Consider the following 22,593-nt stretch of genomic DNA (forward strand, 5'->3'; position numbering starts at 1 on the left):
TAAATTTGCAGATAGATTTGAGCATAGGTCTTTGTGGAATGTGAATATTGTGCTACGTAACATTAAAATGTTGGTAAGTACTTGTAAGAAAATAGAACTGAGTTTCCATATTAGAACTATTTATACATATGTAAATAATATACAACAGAAAATTTTCTACTTTAATATTTTCTATTTACTTGTACTTTAGAAACAATATTACTCAAATAATAATTGAGTCATATTACCCAATAATTGCAGACATTTATTTACAGATAATTGATTTTATTGCAACAAAAATGAACTTTGTGTGGAAGATAAGCTTTTGTTGGACTTTGTTTTTTTGTACATCTCGATTGATTACTAGATATAGAAATGTATATTACATGTATGATGATATGATTTTCTGTCCATACATTCTTAGAAACCTAAAAAAAAACAGAAATGAAATAATAATAATAAAACATTCATTTCATCTGAGTAATATAATAATATTATCACACGAGAAGTTGTTGGAATATGTAAAAAATATTTTTGTCTCATTTATGTTATGGATTTCATACACGCTCATACATACAAAACATATACTTGAAAACATTACATTAGCTATAAAATATTTAACTTACCTGCTTAACCGATTCTTACCGATAGAAAACATAACAAAAATTACTAAAAATCACTATATATTTTTCAGATACAAAAATAATACTGTCATTATCACAAATACGTACCAATATCCTGCTTTTCAAATAATTGTTAAATATGTGACGATGATACACATGATAAATTTTTCTATCCCGTCTTCGATCAGTTAAATATATATGATGATATAGAAAACACTACTAAATATAAATCAATATCCTGTAATGTAGAAGATGTTGTAGAACATATACCTAGATCCACAATTAAATTATCCCTATTGACGCAAAATATAAGAAGCATAAACTGCAACTGTAATGAAATTGAAATACTATTACATAGAATAAAAACTGATATAGATATACTTATCTTAACCGAGTGTCGACTTGCTAATACCAACTCTGTTCCAAGTCTAAAAAATTATAACTCTTATTACACTACTGGAAATCCTATACAAAATGATGGTGTTGTAGTTTATGTTAAGGACACCATCAATGTAACTTCTGAAGAACCTATATTTATGGATGCAAATTGTATAATTATAAAACTGAACAATCAAACGGTATTAGTCGGCACATATCGCTCCCCTTCATATTCTAATATCTCACCTTTCTTGGCCTCTCTAAATGAACTTTTAACAAAGCTAAATAAATATCAAAATATTATTTATGTGGGGGATATAAATATTGCAATTAACCTTGATAAAATTGATCAGAGTTCCGAGGATTATTTAAATGTCATGGCTTATCATGGACTTCTTCCTGCTCATACTCTAGTTACCCGTGACGCTAGTCAAAAGAGTATTGATCACGTCTTTTTGAAATCAAATCTTCCAGCACTTACACTAGTTCCTAATGCCACGATTACTGATCATAAACCAGTAATTTCTTTTTTATTAAACACTAGTGTATGTAAACAAGAACCGATTGTACATAAAATCCTTGATGAAAAATCCTTAGTTGAAGATATTAATACAATAAAAGCTGAGATTATATACCAATCAAAAGATCCGGAATTCTGTATAAATTACCTAATTGATGAAATAAGTAAACTAATCCAAAAAAATACCAGAGTTTATCAAAGTTCACGGCGTAAAAGAATTATCAAACCTTGGCTGACGCCAGGCTTACTCCGCTGCATACAAAATAGGGACAATCTGCATCTTAAGCAAAAGCAGGATCCCACAAACGACACCCTTAAAATAACTTATAAACGTTATAGAAATTACTGCAATGAACTTTTAAAATCAGTTAAAAAAACGTATGACAGTGATCAAGTTGAAAAGGCAGGTAAGGACAATAAAAAAATGTGGGAGGCTGTTAAGGCTATTTCTAATATTTCAAATAAATCGAATTCTATTCCTAAAGAACTACTAACACTAGCGCCTGACCCACAAGACTCTTTAAACTTAGTAAATAAATATTTTACAAATGTTGGTAAAAATCTCGTAGATAAGATAACAAAAAATAAACAACATAATAAAACAGCTGATAAAAAGATAAAAAATACATTAAATTCTCTAGTATTAACAGAAACAGACGAGGAAGAGGTTAACACGGTAATCAACGGACTAAAAAATGAGTGTTCGGTCGGATGGGATGGAATATCAAATAAAATTATAAAACTTTGTAAACCATTCCTAGTCCCGATACTAACGTATATTATCAACCTGTGTTTTACGAGAGGAATTTTTCCTACGGCTCTTAAAAAATCTGTTGTAGTTCCAATTTACAAAGATGGTGACAGAAACTGTGTCGGAAACTATAGGCCAATTTCCCTTTTGCCAGCATTTTCAAAAATACTTGAAAAAATTATTAATAATCGACTAGTAAATTATTTGGAAAAGTACAATATATTCTCAAAGAACCAACACGGATTTCGAAAAGGTAAATCCACAACAGACGCAGTTCAAGATCTGAATGAATTTTTAACTCAAAATCTTGATGCAGGACAAAAATGTTTAGGAATTTTTCTTGATTTGGCCAAGGCTTTTGACACGGTCTCTGTTTCCATCTTGATAAATAGACTACAAGACATAGGGGTTAGAGGGGTCCAGTTGCAGATCTTCGAAAGCTATCTCTCGGGCCGTAGTCAACAAGTAAAGATAGGCACGTACTCAAGTGACGCCATGCCCATTACTCACGGAGTCCCTCAGGGCAGCATACTGGGTCCCACTCTCTTTCTCATTTATATAAATGATATATGTCTTACTGAATTAACACATGGTAAACTTGTAGCATATGCAGACGATACAGCGCTTGTGTTTGCTGCTGATTCCTGGAGAGAGGTTTTTGAGGCTGCTCAGAATGGACTAAATGATATAACAGCTATGCTAAATAACAATGAGCTATCTCTTAATACAAATAAAACAAAATACATTTGCTTTTCCATTAGAAATACCATCAGTAGTCAAAACTTAAAATTAAATTTGATAATACATAAATGCGCTTTAGATTCTGGCTCTTGTAATTGTCCACATTTAGAAAACACAACTTATCTAAAATATTTAGGTGTAATATATGATAATAATCTTAGCTTCAAAAGACATATAAATTCTGTCACAAACAGACTACGGAAACTCATGGTGGTTTTTAAGAAACTAAGACACTATGTGAAGCCTAAAACTCTAAAATTAATATACTTTGCTCTATGTCAAACCGTAGCAACATACTGCATCTTGATATGGGGTGGTGCTCCTAAAACAATTCTGAAACCACTTGAGGTTGCACAAAGAGGAATTTTAAAAATATCTAAATTTAAAAACATTCTTTATACCACTAAAACTCTGTATCAAGAATGTGAAGTTCTTACAATCCGACAACTGTTCATTGTAGCAACTATTCTCACACAACATGGAAAGATGCATTTCGATGAAGCCTTATTAAAAAAACGCAAATCTCATAATATTTGTAAAATAGAATGTTGTAATACTCTTTTTGCACATAAATTTTTCTCCTTTTTAGGACCTTACCTATATAGTAAAATACATAAAAAGATTTCTATTTACACAAATACAAAATACCAGTGCAAAAGGAATGTTTCTGCATGGTTACTTACCTTATCTTATGAGGATATTGAAAACTTGTTAGATGTTTTAAAATAAGATCATAGGACTGTTATTTGTACACATACTACTCATTTTTTGTAATCATTTAATGGGAACTAAAAAGAAAAATATATTATAAATATTTAACTTCTTTTCAAAGCATGTATTTTTTTCTTTCATATTCGAACGTTCACTTTCTTACAAAATGTTGATCACTTGATTATGTATTGGGAGGGAGCCTGGAGATCTGTAGTACAGGTTTCGACCTAGTTCAGACTCCAGACTCTCACAAGGACTAGGTATTTCTCTTTGCACAACATGTATGTCAACCTTGAAATTGTGAACTACTTATGTACCCATATCCTTGTGAGAAGTGAATAAAGAAATTATTTATTATTATTTATTATTTAAGTAATAATAATAAATTGAAAAATAGATACTTAATAGGGAAAAATACCCGAAGAAGCTGTTGGAAAAAAATTCTTTACAAATAAGAAACATCACTTTTTTGTGTTAGTTATTACCACTTCTTTTGATAGTCTCACTCCTTTATGTTTCCGGGGTAACCAGGGTTTTCTAACGACCAAAGTCCAGTAATTATAATAAAACCATTTCAATATGCCCTTCGTGACTAAAGTTGCAAATTCGCAACATACCAAAATCTCTAGAAACTCCTATAAAAAAATCGGATTGTTTTCATCAAGTTTGCTTTAATTAAACAAGCGCATTCAATAAGTCCATAGGAAAAAACAAATGTGGTAAGCACTTTCGCCCCGAATTTCTGATCAAGGTATAACAAATCTATATAGTACCCACAACATGTGACACACAAACTTTTTTACTTCTTCTTGAAATCCAATATTTTTAATTTGGACCTATCTAACATTTTATCATCTCCACCCACATTTGGTGATATAATTTTCACAAACAATGATCGCATAATTTACAGAGCCTGACAAATGACAAATATATCTCAAATTTATTGAACACTATTTTAATTGATTAATGAACTACAATTAAGTATATTATATAATTATTGATCTAATTTTAAACTTACCAAAAAGATTAACGATATAATAATATCAAGCAATCATTTTAATAAATTATGTATTTTTATCTTCTTTTTTATTGGGCAATAATTATAATGTAATCATTAGGTATTTAACCCTATTTTGATAATAATTGTTTACTAGACAGCTATTTGGTCGTAAAGGTTTTGTTTATTAAAAGATTAAGAGAAGCTTAAACTTTTTTGGTTCCTAAAATTTGACAAACTTACTTGAGCATATAATTACAACATTTTTATTATTAATAAGAACAAGGTTATAGCAATAGTGGTATAAATCAGATTCAATTTTATCATCATAAAAATACATAATTGTGTATATGATTTATAGCATACCAAATTTTATAGACAAACTATAAGTTAGGTATCAATCGATAATTGCTTCGTAACTAAAAATCATTGAAAAAGCCAGGATAATGATAGGAAACCTACGTACCTAACTATAAGATTTTGTTGGCCTACAGAATTTGATGACTTTATAAACAAAATACTGGTCTTATCAAGTATAATATCATTATGCTAAAAAGGAGAGCCCAGAAAATAATCAACCATTATTTTTACATTTATTTTTCTTTGTTATATCAGTTGTCAGAAAGACGAAAAGATACGTTTAGCCGTTTATAAAAGGTAACAATATCCAATAAATATCCATAAAGGTAACATTATATAATATCTCACATGTATTGTGCGCTCCAAGTTTTCATCACCATAATCATCAATATAAAACGCTACTTATAAAACTTCTCCAAACACCACGACGAAATATTATTTTTTGTAAATATATATCTATAACACCAAACTCACTACGATCATTTTATACAATTCCTCTGAAACGCATTTCATACGTATATAATAAAAATACTAAATAGGTATTCGATTAATTTAACTTAAGAAAGAAATACACCGAACCTTAAATTCTAAGTATACGTACATATCTTTTTTAAATATAAAAATTTTTCAATCAGAATCAGTCAGAGCGTGCTTTATAGTAACTCGTAACTTCACACTTTGAAAACATCAGTATCACAATGCGAGCAATCAATATTGAGAACATAAAATCTGTAAGCAGATTGCGAGTGCCGTAACAAAAAAAGCAATATGCACCACGTGTAGCAATAAGTGTAGGTAACATCAAAACCACGAAAAATCCAATTACGTGCTTCTATTCTATACTATTCTTTGGTCAATGCGGTCTCGGAGCGTGTATAATTGTGATTTCAGTGCTCATTAAAAATTAACATCTTCTGTTTTCAAATTCAAAACGATGTAACGTTTTAAAATTAAATTTTATCTTTCTTTATTCAAATTCAAAGTAATGTGACATAAACACCACAGACCAAATATAGTTCAGATAGCGCAAGTTGACGCAGTCCAGTCTTTTGACTTGAGATCGGCGTCTCCACTTGAGCCGGCATGCGCGGGTCTACCGCGTACAAGCACCGAGGTGCGGCCAGCGAAAGCCTGGGAGGCGAGAGTAGTTCAGGCGAGCGCGTCTTCCACACGCTAAGTCACCGACCGTCAGGAGTCCAGCAGCACGTGCCAACGTTGAACCTGCATACATTTATAGAATTCACTTAATTAGTTTTAGACCAATTCAATAGAACACCAATAAGTTAAGTCCACTTTGGCTATTAAATCTTATTAGGAGAGTAAACTACAGATTTCCAAAGTACCCATCTATGTGCGAAAACTTCAGTTGTTTTGTAGAAAGGATGGTTCTCCCTAATGCATAACCACATTGTTTGAACCAGAACCAGTCTACCAGCTCGATCAGACTGATGTCGCTATCCTGAAATCATTAGAAAATCACCTGTTCCCCCTGCCGCTCGCACAGTTCCTGCCAGTGCCTCTCCTCTTCCCGGCCAGACGGGCTGTGTCCCAGGGAGAACCAGCCCACCATCTCGTTCCGTTTCACGCTGCGACGCCACCACACTGACACCATCAATGTCACCTCCGTCAGTTGGAATAAGGCCACCTGTATGAAAAATTGTGCAAAAAAAAATATCTTCATTTAATGACTATCGACTATAGATAGACTGACATATCAAAGCACAGGCCAATCCGCTGGGTTTGCGGATTTTAAATTTGGCATGCAGATTCTTTACAATCTAGAAGCACTAAGAGAGGAATTCCCGAAGACGCGTTGCAGATAGAGGGGCAAGCGTAACATTGGGAGTAGTCTATGAAAATAAAATACCAATAGTGCGTCGATAGTCACCTACCTACTTACTACTACTACTTACTCCATTGGGACTCTATTGGTACAATATTTTCGCAGAATTGACGACAGTTAGGTACCTTTAAATTTTATATAAAAGAATGCAATCAAACTACAGATAACTGCAATGTCCTCACCTGGAAGATAAAGAGCTCCTTGTAGAGCGGGTTAGACTGCGCGCGTCTTGTGGTAGACTTGCAGCGCCCCATCTCCATCCCCAGGGAACTGATCAGACATAGTTTCACATATGTGTCGGGCGCTTTATTCGGAGACAGCTTGCGGAAATGCGTGCCTTTGATTACCTGCGCGAAAAGGTTTTTATTAGGCATCTTCTATCTTGTTAATGGATATTTTGAACTATTTAATTATCCAGAGAATGATATATGTGATGTTTTCTATTGAAAACGACCTCCATTCTTATTTTTTTTATATGAATGGAGCCATTCGCAATTAAATGTCCGAACCTTAACAAACAAATAACCAGTAGTAGAACTACTGAAGGCAAGTAAGTTTAATGTAACTTTGGTGATTTGGTGCTGCATTAGAAAAGTATTCATATAGAGAGGTGGCCAGTAGCAGTCACTCCGACTGTGGGTACCACCCGGACCTTCAAACTGCTAGGGACTTGATAATCGCTACAAATGACTGGTTACCCACCTCAACAGACAAATGGCCTGTTGTGGAACTGTACTGCAACCCCAGCAGTAACTCTGGCGCAGATCTTGTGCTGCAACAAGAGGAGGCGGAGTCTGATCTGGCGAGACTACAGGCTTCTCCTCCCCCTGCTCCACTGGGGGTCGTCACAGTGGCTACAGAAGATGGGCTGGCGAGAACGCCGGAGAACGAGTGGCTGAGATCCAACTTGGGCAGCTAAAAGAAAAGATGATTTTTTTTGTACGTACATACTTTAAATTAAAATAATATATAAAGGATGTACATACTTAAATATATATACAGTTATTCGGTTAGTTGGTTGCAAGCAACCTCTGGTAACAGGAAATTAATAGAAAAGGGAAGGAAAATACTGAATTATAAATTTATCCTTCTTCTTCTTCCTCCGTGCGGTTATCCTGGTTATTTCACCATTTTTCTAAAAAGGAGCCGCCCGCGGTGAATTTGCCCATGAACTAGATAAGTCAGGTTTTAACACGAAGTGACTCGCGTCTGACCTTATCGTCGTCTGACTCGTATGGTGGAGTTTTGTATGTGAAAAGTATTTCAGTCTGTTTGTTTCAAGACTGTTGGCTCTGTCTACCCCATAAAGGATGTCAACGATACTCGTATTATATGTATGCATGTTCTTTTCTGGACAACATACCTGTAGGGTCGGCTGATGATGTTGCCTCGGCGTGAGCTGCAGCCACAGATTGTTCTCGAGCTCAAAGTTGAGGGTTGCAAAGCTGACTGCCGCCTCGCCCAGCAGTCGCTGACGGCGCATGCGCTCACAGCCGTAGATGCGGATGCGCAGACCGAGACCATGGACATCCTCTGTCATTTTATTTAAAAATATTATCTTATTATACAGAAGTAGTTAATAAAATACAGCAATAACTTACGTACGGTTTAATCTTTGATGGTGTAGAAAAAGTTGGTTTCAATAAGAGTCACGAGTTTTGTGACAGGGCACTACATGTTTGGCGCGTGCGTGGCATAGGCGCATACCAGCCACGCATATTGCCTACCATCTTTCTTACAGTTTCATACATTTAATAACTGGTGCAATAAAAATCTGATACTTATACCTGATGTCTGTTGACGATAAATTCAAAATAAAATAAATACTTAGTAAATATAACACTGCACCTGGATTAATTTTATGCAGAACAAAGCTTTCCATGTACTGAGGGTTCTCTCCATTTCGTATTTTAGATTTGAATTTCTGTTTTTTCAACGGCAGCAGCACGACTCGAACCTGCAATAGGAGAAGAAAGATAATTTTATGTCAAGTTGTTTTATTTTTATTTATGGTATCATATCCAAGCGATAATGCAAACCACGATATACCCAAGTAACAAATTTCGGTACTATAAAGGATCTAAGAACGTTTTGAAACGTGCTGATTAGTAAGTAGTCATGATTAGCACTATAACTACCTAGGTACTCGTATTAATGTTGTAGACCTTTAAAAAATGTCGAATAGGACTCAGTTTAATGACTAACTTATTCTTTAAAAATTACATAAAGGCGGTCGCGGCGATACTTACCTAAGTATTTTTTTTCTATATTTGTGTATATTGTAGCTCCGGACCTAGACTAAGGACCAAACTCATTGTCAATGTTGACACTGTTTGTTGGCGCTTTTGGACTTACATACTCGTACATAAATCACACTTTTTTTCCGGAGTGGTCTGTTTTCTGCTTGATCTTTCACTTGCCACGATCCCTGCATACGTACTCTTGCGCTCGTTGGTTAAGGATACGTGCTCTTTGCTTTACACTTCAATAAGGATGAAATGGACACTTGAATAAGGAGGCAAGGTAATTGCTTCGAATTTTAAAAGCAAAAAATACCTGGCTCTGCAAGATCTGTCCCTGATTCCTTTGTGGCAAGGACCTCGCTTGCAGCACGTGCACAGTCATGCTGCGTACGGGAGCGTCGTACAGCAGCGTGAGTTCCACGGAGCCACGCTCTTGACAGCTGCTGCTTTCGCCACAGAGCAAGGACGTGTCCTGAAGGAAATATTTATATAAAGTAAGTTTTGGCATGCAACACCGTGGTGTGGTTAAAGTGCGTGAATAAATACAGGGTGGCACATATTGGCATTCTACTACTGCTATGTCAATCAGTCTTTTCTGCGTTATGATGATGCGGGGTGATCAACTGGATGTTAAATAGGTAGGACCCAACTTGGATTAGGAGTCCCTTTGTGTAAAATCCTAAGCCTCCCAAACTAGGATCGTGGTCATAGGATTTCTCTCCAGACAGGAGGACGCAATTTTAACTCACGCCAGTAGGATGCAATGGATTATAAAGTTAAAAATTATAAATTAAGCAAATTATGGCCTAATGCGATAATGGTTAGTTATAATTTGATGACATAACAATTTTTTATCAAATCACAGTGACTGTGTAATTTGAGTAATCATTGTATGACTGTCCAAAAGTTTCATTGATCTACCTAATATCGATCCCAACAGTTTAAAGTATATTAAGACACGTTACTATCTTTTTTTCGATTTCGATGATACAATAACAGTCTTTAGACTTACATTATGTGCGATGACGTCACTATCCACGCTGCTCTGCGCCTCCAGGGTGTGAATGTACTCCGCTCGCTGGGGCCCCACGTCATCAATCCTGGTTTCCCTTATACTGGTCTCTCGAAGGGCCGTCTCTACCAGTTCCACTTCCAACTTGGCGGGAGCTTGGTTCTCGTTCTTCTCCTCATAGTGGCATTCCACCTCATCTTTATCCTAGAAAATTTTCAACTTGTGTGATGATGAGGTATAATTAAATAAATTTGTTTGCTTGATCCAAAAAAAGAGGACTGATGTTTTTGTATTTTTCATTGACATAAAAATTCCAGCATTGTTTTTTCACATACATCAAAAGTTACATGCCTTCGGGATTACCTCATTGTAGAAATTACTGTAAAGTCCATTGTAATTTAGCTCATAAAGGACTAAATACTTAATTATACAAGAGGCTGAAGGCTGACCCGAATAAGTAAGTATAATAATAAGTTTTGTTTGTAGTTAATAACAATAAAATAGAAGATAGAAAATTCTACACTAACATCCATATGAAAAATAAATATGATGTATAGTATAATCTCAATGAATGAAAACTAGAAATAGGTACACAATGAATTTCTAAATGAGAAATACTTTAGGCTACTTATCACTTTTCAGCTACATAATGAATGAATGATGAAAATATAGAATAAAAAGGTGCGGGTATTGTCGTACGTGTCTCAAAGAAATTAAGTTTATTTCAACTCATTTACTATTTGTTTTAACTGATTTTAAACATTCACGTTGCATTAACCTGTATTATTTATAAATATTTGTTATTAATCAGAGATACTCTTCCGTGGGAATTTGGAGAGGTATTGAATAAGTTTGGCGAGTCACCAAATAACGCGCCTCTTTTCCCGAGGGGCAGACAGAAACTGCGTACTTCTTTCGCTTCATCCACTAATTTAGCCCCACTCGTCGTTTTAGGGTACTCTTGATCTCATCTATCGCAGGATGTTCATCCAGTAGGCCTTCTTTCTACATTTCCATTATAGCGCTATTTACTTCTCGAAATAAATGTAAAGGTATTCTATCTATAACCATAAAGTCGAACAAAATTAGGTCCGGAATCTGTTTATATCAAAATGTTTGACTAGACTTTATTCTTTTTCAAATTATGTATTCCAAATAATAGGAATAACAAAACAACAAAGTTCTTGAATAATTTAAATTAAACACGAATACGAAAATAGATCATTCTGGATTGTTATATTTAGAACTTCGAAACACGATAATTGAAGAAAGATATATGTGCAAATGCTTCACATAATTTATCTTTATTAGCCGATCGGGAGAAATTTGTTGCAACGAAGTCATACAAAGAGACTTCCATTAAAATTGGGATACGTAATATAATTAGCTGGAGTCTTGATCAGTATTTAGCTTTGAATATTAATGCTGGATGCATAAGATGTATCCTTTATTGTAAATAGGAATTTATAACTAGTTTATTAAAAAATGTTAGAAAAGTTTTGGTGGAAAACATCATGCACGATATTTAAAACTTTAAATTCCAGTCCACTATCGCCCTCACCTGTTGGATGCGCAAGCGCAGCTCTTCATCCGAGTCGGAGGTCTCGAACGCGAATATGCGTTCGGGATAATGGATCGGTAAAGCATCTATAACAACACAGACGTACGGACAACTTCAATCGATATACGCAATACCCCAATTTAGTGTAAAAAAAGCCTTATCTACTATCTAGCACATCTATTTAAATTTCTATGTCTATGACGGTGACATTTTCATTGTGACCAAACTAATTGTTGTAAGGGACAGTTCTTTAGCCTTGCTAGGGACCTTGGGCGCTGGTCGCCCTTGAAGCTATATCAAAACTACAATATTGATGCTAGGCCTACGGTTTCAAGAATAATGATAGCTACCTAACACTGATTTTATATTTATTTCTATTAAAGAAATTAAAATTTGTTTCTCATCTAAAATGTTAGGATATGTATGTTGACGACTTGTATATGTTTTAAAATTTTATAAAAATTTTAGTAAGTATCTAATATTTAAGTATATATTTTTTTATCCTAGTTAAGTGGCATAGTTATAAAACAGCTCAACTTCATTTTAGATTATTATTTTTTTTCAAGTATCTATCAGTTGAAATCTCAAAATTTATAATATGAAACCCCACTACCTATGGCTAAAATACACTATGTGTATAATACAGCTTTAAAATCTTGTTACACGCAAAATTAATGAGTTATACTGACCGAATTGAGCATTGTCGACTGGCAGGCAAGGCTGGGGGTTCACAGGTAGCTCGTCACAGCACTTGCGGCCGAAGATGGCAGAGTAGCACCATCTCCTCCCCAGGAACAGAAGAACCACAAGAACCACCGCAGCGAACGCCGCTACAGCGCTAATATACGCGGTCGCCTCCACTACACAACATATTAAACAATTAAATTCTAGTAATACAGGAATAAAAGGGGATAGGTAAAACATGTTTACCATTTGCAGGGTTAATGATGCCAATATTGGCCACCATTGTGGTTCACGAACGCGCGGCGCGGCGCATTGCTGCACTCCGCGCGCGCTGAGTTTATAAACCCGTCGTGCAGTGCACGTCCACTAATACTCAATCACAGTGGATTTGCGACGTTAATATTCTTGATGAAAGAAATTGGGACGTGTTGGCACGATTAGCCTGTCAAGTGTACGCATGCGCGGTACGAAGGGGGCACGACGGGGCGTGAAGAGCGTTCTGCGCGGTTATAGGATAGGGCTTCGGTACTATGTAAGTATATGTCCACGTTTCAAAGGTACCTATAGCCCACAGGACACTGTCGTCAAGGCCGAGGCCGACACGTGCCCTCCAAGGATTAGGGCTGCGGGTGAAGCATGAAACGTTCTGCTCTAATGTCCTTCACATGAATAAAATATTAGGCATTACCTAATTCACGATGCTCTGCGGAAAACTGGTATTACAGTGAGTAATAAATGTGCTTAGGTACTTTTCATCTACATCGTTGGAACATTATGTTCTTTGTTGGTTATTTTTTGTAATATGATTTTATATGATTCACCCACACCCCGCCTGGTTAATTAAAAATGAATCAAATCTTTTTTTTCTTGTTCTGCTTTTCTGTGCTCTAAACAAATTTAATTGTGTCACAGATACGATTATATATTTAGGTATGACATTACGATTACAATTGCGATAATAAAACCATCAGATAAGACAATAACAGGCAATATCGAAGATCATCCTGACAATACTCTGATAAGAGAGGTAGTCACAACGGCCACATAAATTTTCTCAAACAAATATCTGTGGCGACAGCCCTTGATAAAACGTGGGTAAGGGTGGCCCGTTGGGTAATGAATAAGAAAGACTTATTTTTTAGACAAAGCTTAGTTGTTTAGTAAATACTTAACTTTAACTTAAAACAAAAGACTTTTCATTTTGTGATAAAAATATGACAGTACATGGTTATTATACTGGAAACCTTTTTGTTATACTATAGCTTCTGTTATTATCAAAAATTTATGCAAAGTTTCATAAACAAAAATATCCGTGAGGCGATGAATGATAAATAGTACCTTTTCTTATGACATTGAGAGATTTATTTATTTATTCACAAACTTTATACTTATCCTAACAGTATTACACTAATGCGATAAGTATACTTACAATGATTCACATAAAATAATAATTAAAAAAGAAACAAAATAAAAACAATGTACCCAATTCCAAAATATAGGAACGAAATGTGATCTGATATTTAATACGGAAAGTCGAAATTTAAGCTATACCTACAAAGTGATCCTATCATAGGTATTTCAATACTGTTAAAGACTTGACCCGTTTCAGTTAATTCTATCAGGTAAACTGGCTCTTTCTTATTTCTATCCAACACGTAGGTATATACTGCATATATTCATTCACATGCTGAGATAAACGAAGCTATAAAATGTTTTCACTACAATATACTTTCGTTGGAACAATGCCAAGACAATGTAAAGTTCACGCTCACTTAAATAATTACCAGAAAATATCGTAACGTATATATATCTACCTAATTACTCGAAGTCACATCTCTTCTTACATACATACATATAATGACGTCTATATCCCTTGCGTGGTAGACAGAGTCAACAGTCTCAAAAAGACGTTCAGCTGTTTATCTTAATGATAGAATCGAGATTCTTATAGTGACAGGTTGCTAGCCCGTCGTCTATAAGAACAATCCCAAGTTTATAAGCCTATACCTTAGTCGGCTTTTATATACTTCAGCTACACAGTGTGAACGTCAAAGGCATTGAACAATGCTATTTGCGATGAGTAAATTAGATATAGAACTATAGGGGCACATTATTTTATTCACAAAATGAAATGCGGCATAATTACCTAATGAGCGGACATCGGATCAATATAAGTTATTGACACGATAAAAGCAAGACCTTTATTCGACCTTTCGCACTATGACCCAGTGAATGTGCTAGGCTGGGGATTAAAGACACTGTTTATAATTCGTAAAATACTACTTTTTATTGTAAGTCTTAGGTAAATACCTACAAAAATACAATTATACATACACCTAGGTTATAACTGAAAATCAGCGTATTGCTCTATTCTATAGCAATAAATTCGCTAAGTATTGCTGTAACGTACACCCTTATTTGTTATTTCATATGTAAGAACATTGTGAATTGTGTGTAGCAAATCAAATAAATGAATTACCTATCTTATAGATACAATCACGTCTATATCCATCACGGGGCAGATAGTGCCAACAGTCTTAGAAACACTCAAATGCCACGTTCAGCCGTTTGGCCCAAGGATGTAATAGTAATGTTTGCCCATCGCCTACTTTCCCTCCGCGAAGAATCCCAAATTTATTCATCAAATGAATTGCAAACGCTTTGCACTTGATGAATCTTCTTATGCCCTGAGTCGCCTTGTACGAGATCCATGGAAGAGATTGAGCCCTTTTCTAAAGTGTCGGAAAACGGGGGCGTGGACCACACAGAATTTATACTCATTTTTTCTCTCTTTCATCTTCAGCAATTGTGGCAATAAAAGTGATGTTTTTAGTAATACCTAGATGACTTATATCAATAATTTTATTACCTTTACAGTTTTATTTACCTAAAATTTAAACATAAGGGAAATCAGGGAGATGGATCAATAAAAAACCGTGATAATATTTTGAAAATGTTTTTTTTATTAACACTTACATTTTTACAGCGCTCCTAGCCAACAGAGTAATACTATAAAATGAATCGGTGTAAAGAACTGTCCAACGCAAAACAATGTTAGTTCTACAGTGTACATAAAAACAAACCGCTTACAAAGATCAGATCATTACAATAATATCATCAACGACTATTGTCAGTGAGATGTACATCGTTCTCATCAAACAAGCACAGAAGGTCACCCTAAAGAAACGAACTTCATTTAAATCTATAAACATTTCATATAATTTAGATTTATTAGTCACTATAATGTTATATTTTACTTTTGTAACCATTATTATATGTTATATGTATTCGTTACGAAAAATTGAAATGAATCTCTCCACTTGGTCCTTCTATCCGGCTCGGGCCATCCGGCCCCGTCCACTCGCCTCTTCCCCACACTTCTTGTTCTCTGCCCGTCCACCGCCTACACTCTAGTAGAAGAGCCAAGTGGCGACTAAAACAAGATGACTCTATCATAACTGTATAATTTTAAAAATTTCTAATTACGCATCCCTACGTTTTGTTATTATCTTTTAATTAAGAAATAAAATCTTACATAATTACCATGAGCAGACTATTTAATAAATTTGACGAAATTCGCTAATAATCTGATTATTTTATAAAAGAAAAGCGTCTGGTCGGGGGAGACCGATACAAACGTAGTCACGGCAGTGCTGTTCGAAGTCCGGCACGGGCCGCACCGACAAGCAAACGCGACTGTGTATGCTTTATTTATCTACTTTTACGATTGAAAATACGGCATCGAAATTTCAACTACCTACCTAACAGTAAGCAGTAGTACGCTAAAACTCAGGCACTCCACATCGACCTCTCATACGCCATGCACCCGATCCGATTCTCAACTAAACTTTATTCACTCGAAAAATTCAACTTAATCTAATTCACTTAAATTATAATAATAATAATGGCTTCTTAACTGTTAATTTTACAACAAATGCTTTTCGTTGGCCGCCGAGCTGGAGCACGGCGGGTCGTGTGGCCGGGGTCTACGCTACACGATCATTATTACTTATTACATAAGTATGTGAAAAACAATTCATTACATTAGTTATTCTATGTTAGCCCGAGCCCGGCTCCGGCGGGCGCGCCCGAGCTGCTTCCGAACTCGCCACTTCATACTCAAATTACATTTCAAACGATTCAATATAAAAATAACATGATTCATTAAAAATAATATGTGTATAATATTTTTTCATCACAAATATCAAACTTCATTCTCCACTGTGCATATATACATACATAGTTTATAAAAAGAATAATAGTGAAGTTTGCGCGGGCGGGGCGTGCCCGCCGTGGTGACGTCACTCGCGCGCAACCAACGTCATATCATAACACTCGACAGGTACATACACAGTGCCCCTGGCGGAGCGATGCGGTAACAAGCAGTGAGAAGCTACACGACAGCGATTACACATATACCGGAACGGCACCGCAAACTGTCAGTCGGTACGCGGGAACGCATCGCCCCCAGATCACCACTCCATCGGATCACTCACGCGTGCCGGAATCGAACGTCTAGTTTCCCAATTGCGTGGCCAATCCGAGCGCGGCAAAGTACGAGACTGTTCAAAGAACACATAGTATAGTCAAATCATGACCGATTGATTAAAATAATTCATAAGCGTTTTATAAATAACAGCCTGCACTTTATTCTGCCGGATTGACCACTGGAACGTGGCGTGACGATACCGCCGAATTAGCCACCAATCAAACAAAATAAGAAACGGCGATTCGAACGCAGATGGCGCGTTTGAATCGTGTATTTTGCCATCGAGCTCGCACACAAGCTCGGGTGTCGCTTATCAGGTACAGGCTAGGGGCGATGCGCTCCTCAGATTGAGAACACAAATGAAGTATATGTATGCAGTAACTAAGTGATGCACGATGGCGGACAGTGGTCGGTGTTTAGTAGTAAGTCTCTTGTTCGAGCCAGCCGCCCGGGTTGCGGCGCAGGTAGAAGCGCCGGATCTCGTCGTAGATGAAGATCGACAGCATGAACGGAATGGCGGGCAGCCACCACACGAACCTGTCATCAATAGAGTTCATGGTGTACTTCAATTCAAGTTCAAACTACAACTACCCTCATTTAACCATAACTTGATACAAATTGTCTCAGTACTGAGTATGACACAATATGTTTATTTAAATACTGTGCAACTGTACTGCACTTACATATTATATATAAAGGATTTATCCAAGCAATAAATTGGTATTGAGACTCTTTTAGCCTTAAATGATGCAAATTTCCACACTATCCGACCACCACCCATAGCTCTTCTAACCTTCCGGTCATACGAGCCGAATCCTGATTGCGCTGCTCTAGCTTTGCAGTATTCACGATACTCACTTGAGTGGGTACATCCTGAGCCCCTTGTCCATGCCAGGAGTGTAAGACAGGAACGCGGCCAGGGCGGTCTCGAAGACGATGCCGAAGTTGAGCGCCCAGTTGCGCATGCCCTGATGCACGATGGAGTTGCGACGGGTCTTGCAGATGATCAGATCGGCCCATTGGACGACCACGATGGAGACGAAGAAAGCGGTGTGGCAGGTGTACTCGAGGGCTTTGCGGTCGCGGTAGGTCTGATGATAGAGTGTGACCATCAAAATTGGGAAGTACAGCTATGATTACAATTTGCATATTCAGGGTGGAATATTTTTCTCTACAATAGCAATCCTTGAATAAGATTCTAACGTTATTAGATGGATATTTTCTGGGAGGCCTGAGTCCAGTGGACTTCATATGATCTTCATATGATCATGAAAAACGCTTCTTTTGAGTTTGTTAGGTCTTCAAAAAAAGAAAAGTAAAAAACCCTATCAGAAATTCCCAAAATAAGGGTAATGTCATCCAGGCAGCTGGCCATAAATTTTCCAAATCTTGTTGTAGTGTCAAAAATATCAATCACATACTGTCTTCGTCTAAGTTCGCATGGACAGTGAATTCACAGAAGAGATAAACCATTCTTTCATCCGTGAGTTACGGATCAATACAATAAAAAAATATCATTAATACATACCCATTCCTGTCCGTAGGAGTCGGTCAAATCGTTAATGGCCTTGGAGTCCCATTGCTTCCTGATACCGAAGAGTTTCAGCGGGAGGAATCCGTTCTCAGCCATGATCACGAAGTAGACGAAGAAGCCGGCGGCGGCTTGTATCATACCGATTTGCCCGTAGGCCATCGAGATCAGCCTGCGAAATAGATTATGTGTCACACGACGAAATCGTAAGAAAAATACACCAAACCACTTAGACTGCCGAATTGTATACAATATATTATCATCTAGATGCAATGTTTACTTATTTTCAATTACCAACAATAGATTTTACTTCAAATACAGTTTAGCTTTAACCGCAAATTATAAACCTTCCTTTTTAAAAGTATCTGGGGAACGTTTCTATATAAGTATAGGATTCAATTGCCATTCATTGTCATGTATTTTAAGTTTTTGTTTAAATAATTTTTGTTAAGATTGATTTTGGGAAGTGAAAAGTTATTACAATTTACAGTCTATGTGGCTTGGTGGAATAGAATTCTGCTCAGCCGAATTGCAAGGTTCCATTGAATAAGCCATGATGCACTCTAAATACTAGATTTGAATAGATAATTCGTTTTTTTTTGTTATCTGAATCAAATTATAATAGTTTATTCGACTAATTGAAACTGTTTGAAAGCTTGATTTTCTGAATACCAACTTATGGTATTTAGTTGGTTATAAACTTTTTTACAAAAACACAATTTTCAAGAACTTTACTGTAACTCATTTATGGATAGTAAAAAAATGTTAAAGCAATTTTTCTGTTTCTGTACAAAAATATTCACAAATTATACATGCTGCTTCTGTGTATTCCGAGCATTTAAATATATGTACAATCCTTAATATCATATTAAATTAATGGCACAAAAATCAAATATTTTTTTACTTTTCTAAAGACTACTACTTATATAATGGTTATACCTCAAACCCGAGTGTCAATTCAACTGTTTCTTTTTTTTCAGTATTTACAATTCCAATAAATTATTGGTTTTCGTGCCATTCTTCGTTAATAAAACCTTACCTATTACATCAATCATGCACAGTAAAAAGAAATAGGAAAAGAGAGGAGCCCAAGCGAAGATTTGCAAGCACTTGGTTAGAGGTTATCCTCAAAATTATGTAGGTACATAAAATTGTTTATAATAATTGAAGTCGGGGTATGGTTTCGGTAATATTTAGAAGCAGAGAAGGGCATTTATATAAATATAAGTATAAAATAAAAACAGCTTTAAAATAAACATGCATAAAAAGATTGCTTCAAGGCCCCCATCTTTGGTTATCTTTACATTACTGATTATCCCGTTATCGATTATTTTTGAAGTTTATATTAGCTATCGCGCCTTCACAAATTAAATTAAACAAATCCTCTATTTATTTCAATTAAGTGGAGTTTCATAATTACCCAATTTTTTAAAAATTGCAGAAAAATCTCATTTAGTAATTAAGAATGCCAAATATTTTCAAATGTTATTGTATTTTCAGCAATAAAAGATGACCAGACCGGGGCTAGCGTGTAGTGTAAGTGAGGGAAAGCCTGTGACAACTACAGCCTTAATTGTGCCAATATACTACATAGACTAAATAATTCTATATATTATATTATTTACGCTTATAAAAAATATACCGTTTTTAACAACTATATGGACTATCACTGTATGCTTCATGTCACCTACAACATTCCTTTAAGGCCCTTCACATTCGTACGGAACCATGAATCCGACAAAACGATTCAGCATACCGAACCCAGTAAATTCAATCATATCTTTGGACTTTCCGCATACATACAATTCTTTTCCGTGCGGAAATCCGAACGAAAAAAAGCTGCATTGATGTGGTCAATCCATAGATTTTTTTTAAATTTATTGTGTTCGATATTTCAAATCGATTTTACGGAATACTAGATTCTGTATGTATGTGACCGGCCTACAACAAGGTGGGTGATATAATTTTGTCTATGACGCTAAACTAATACGAACAACTCCACACAGACTAGTGCGCTGCTACGAGTACTAAATACTTCCTTCTTTTGTTACTAAACGTGCATTGCTTTCGTCAACTTTTTTCTCACTATTTTCGAAATATGGAAGAGTGAAAGTTAAAGATAGATTAATCGCTAATCACTATGTTCTATGGCAAAGATAGAGGCAGAATCCTTTGAAACTATTGCAATTTGTAAAAAATAGTAAAATGAAGTTAATATTTAAAAATTTATAAGAAAGCATCACTAATTTAGATCTTTGTATATTTATTTTGTATTTAAAGACTTTGTTCAGGTTTTCATAAGTATTTTATTGTTATTACTTACTTTCTTTAATGTGTACAACTGATTCTATGAAAAAAACGAAATTAATAATTGAATTTATCATTGAATTGACCCGAAAGACAAAAGCCAATTGCTTAGTGCTATTTCATACGTGTTTTTTATCACTCTTCCACATCAAAACGATTAAATTGATCCCAATTGCTGATTCACAACTAGCCTCACTGTTCAAAGTATCGTATTGGTGTTGCCCTAATTCAGCGAACACCACGCAAGATATCCTTATATGCTTTTATATAGTAATAAATTTTCCCAATAGTATAGAGTGCAATTCATGAACGCTCGTTAGAAAAATTCTAATGTAATTTAGCGATCATAAAAACAAATTTAGGATATTCAAATTAAAACGCTATAGGCGTATCAATATACTCGTGAATAGACTAAGCGCTCGTGTATTGCAAGGACTATAAGTCATGCATTTTCCCACTCTCCACCATATAAAGATATCAAGCGTCCACGATTTGAAAGTGGGCCATTGCGTTGACACCCAAATGAACTAGAAAGCGTTGCCGGCAATGCGCGGCGGTTGCAAGGTGCGAAGCCAACCTTCTGTTGACGAGGTTGTCGCGGTAAGGGTCCCGCGGCTGCCGCTTCATGATATCGGACTCGGGCGCCTCGTACGCCAATGATATAGCAGGCACCTTCGGTAACACCAAGCAATCAGACACCAACATCGTCGCTAACCACTTATACATAATAAATATACGCACGCCGCCCCACAGGGCCACCTCCACGACGCTTACTACAACTAGCGTCTCGTCAAAACAAATCGTATCACTAGACATATGTTTACTTATAATAATAGCTAGATAGATGATAAGATAGAAAAATTAGCGTGATTTCAATATAAAAATTACTAGCGATACCTTTCTTAGTAAAGTCAAAACTTGAAATAACTAAACTAGTGACAGAAGTTACAAATAAGCCCTATAGCGTCATATTTTTTTACATATAAGTATATATGTAATACAAATCGTGTCAGTATACCTGTAAGAGTACTTATATAAAAAGATAAGAAGTCTATCCTAGCAGTGATATATACGATTTTGTTTGTGATGAAGCTGGCGAGGGTGGCAAGATGATGAGTCGTGTCGAGAATATTGTGTGGTGTACATGGCGATCATGAGAGGTAACAAATAACGTAAAACAATAATATACGATAAACAATACAATATAAGGAAAACACTCGCTAATCAGATGTAGAGGGCGCTCGTCAGCACAATTATGGCAACACCGGACACAGGCACTAACATTTGATTAGTAAGCGGAAACTTGAAAGAAGTCGTTGTGCATGCTCGATAGACAGAGACAGGGAGACATCGAACACTTACCTTCCGAAACCACATCAAAACTGAGATACAAAAACCACACACATGGACCAAGGGGTCTGCGGGGTACCGCAATACCCGTTGTTCCATCGCAACACCAAGCTACATACGGTTAAAGGAAGAGAGTCGTTAATAAGAAAATGTAAAAGACAACGCAAGGCAAGTTTGAGCGGTGCGAACGTCGCCTTCAATATCCTCACTAGGTGGTACAGGACACCGTCCACACACTGCAGGCAACAACCAAACCTTAATATTGAAGACTAACACGTGGTAGCAAGCAAGATAGCGGATAGAAATAATATAATTGTTGAACGAGTGCGGGCGTCACTCGTCATGTTTTACCTCTCGTTAACTAGTTTATCAGTGAAAGGATTACGCGGCTGTCGCTTCATTATGTCAGATTCGGCCTCCTCGTAGGCCAGGGAAATGGCGGGCACCTACACAAACACTAGCGATGTGAGCGAAACGAGCGAGCGAGCGGAACGAGCGGCGCGAGCGCTCGAG

At 36.1% G+C, this 22,593-nt stretch overlaps 2 protein-coding genes across 12 annotated transcripts in view; both read right to left on the reverse strand.

The window, feature by feature from the left end:
• Positions 1–4,129: 4,129 nt before the first annotated feature.
• LOC106136199 (synaptotagmin-16) lies at positions 4,130–12,730 on the reverse strand. The gene is made up of 11 exons (XM_013336669.2): positions 12,650–12,730; positions 12,409–12,579; positions 11,720–11,805; positions 10,159–10,362; positions 9,460–9,618; positions 8,752–8,860; positions 8,267–8,436; positions 7,606–7,818; positions 7,086–7,250; positions 6,541–6,705; positions 4,130–6,281 (listed from the first exon to the last, which is right to left on the reverse strand). The coding sequence occupies exons 1-11, from the start codon at positions 12,684–12,686 to the stop codon at positions 6,249–6,251; spliced, it is 1,512 nt and encodes a 503-aa protein (XP_013192123.2). The 5' UTR covers positions 12,687–12,730; the 3' UTR covers positions 4,130–6,248.
• A 2,613-nt stretch (positions 12,731–15,343) lies between these two features.
• LOC106136212 (sodium/potassium-transporting ATPase subunit alpha) overlaps positions 15,344–22,593 on the reverse strand; it is a 53,156-nt gene continuing 45,906 nt past the window's right edge. For 4 of the 11 annotated variants that reach the window (XM_060949346.1, XM_060949354.1, XM_060949349.1 and 1 more), the window contains 4 exons: positions 22,432–22,526; positions 18,421–18,595; positions 17,751–17,983; positions 15,344–17,429 (listed from right to left, as the gene is read on the reverse strand). In XM_060949346.1, the coding sequence (XP_060805329.1) occupies positions 17,309–17,429; positions 17,751–17,983; positions 18,421–18,595; positions 22,432–22,526 (624 nt within the window). In that variant the 3' untranslated portion in view covers positions 15,344–17,308. Of the gene's footprint in view, positions 17,430–17,750; positions 17,984–18,420; positions 18,596–21,307; positions 21,403–22,431; positions 22,527–22,593 lie in introns of those variants that run through there. The other 7 variants (XM_060949347.1, XM_060949350.1, XM_060949352.1 and 4 more) reach the window with 4 other exon arrangements.

This window comes from Amyelois transitella, chromosome 18 (genome assembly GCF_032362555.1).
Source record: "Amyelois transitella isolate CPQ chromosome 18, ilAmyTran1.1, whole genome shotgun sequence".
In the NCBI taxonomy this organism is placed as follows: domain Eukaryota; kingdom Metazoa; phylum Arthropoda; class Insecta; order Lepidoptera; family Pyralidae; genus Amyelois; species Amyelois transitella.

Excerpts from the sequence above, each read along its gene's own strand:
- LOC106136199 (XM_013336669.2), bottom strand. The coding sequence starts at position 12,686 with ATGGTGGCCAATATTGGCATCATTAACCCTGCAAATG. Across the intron at positions 9,619-10,158 it reads GTGACGTCATCGCACATAAT|GACACGTCCTTGCTCTGTGG; the intron begins GTAAGTCTAAAG and ends TATTTCCTTCAG. Across the intron at positions 7,251-7,605 it reads CAGGCCATTTGTCTGTTGAG|GTAATCAAAGGCACGCATTT; the intron begins GTGGGTAACCAG and ends CTTTTCGCGCAG.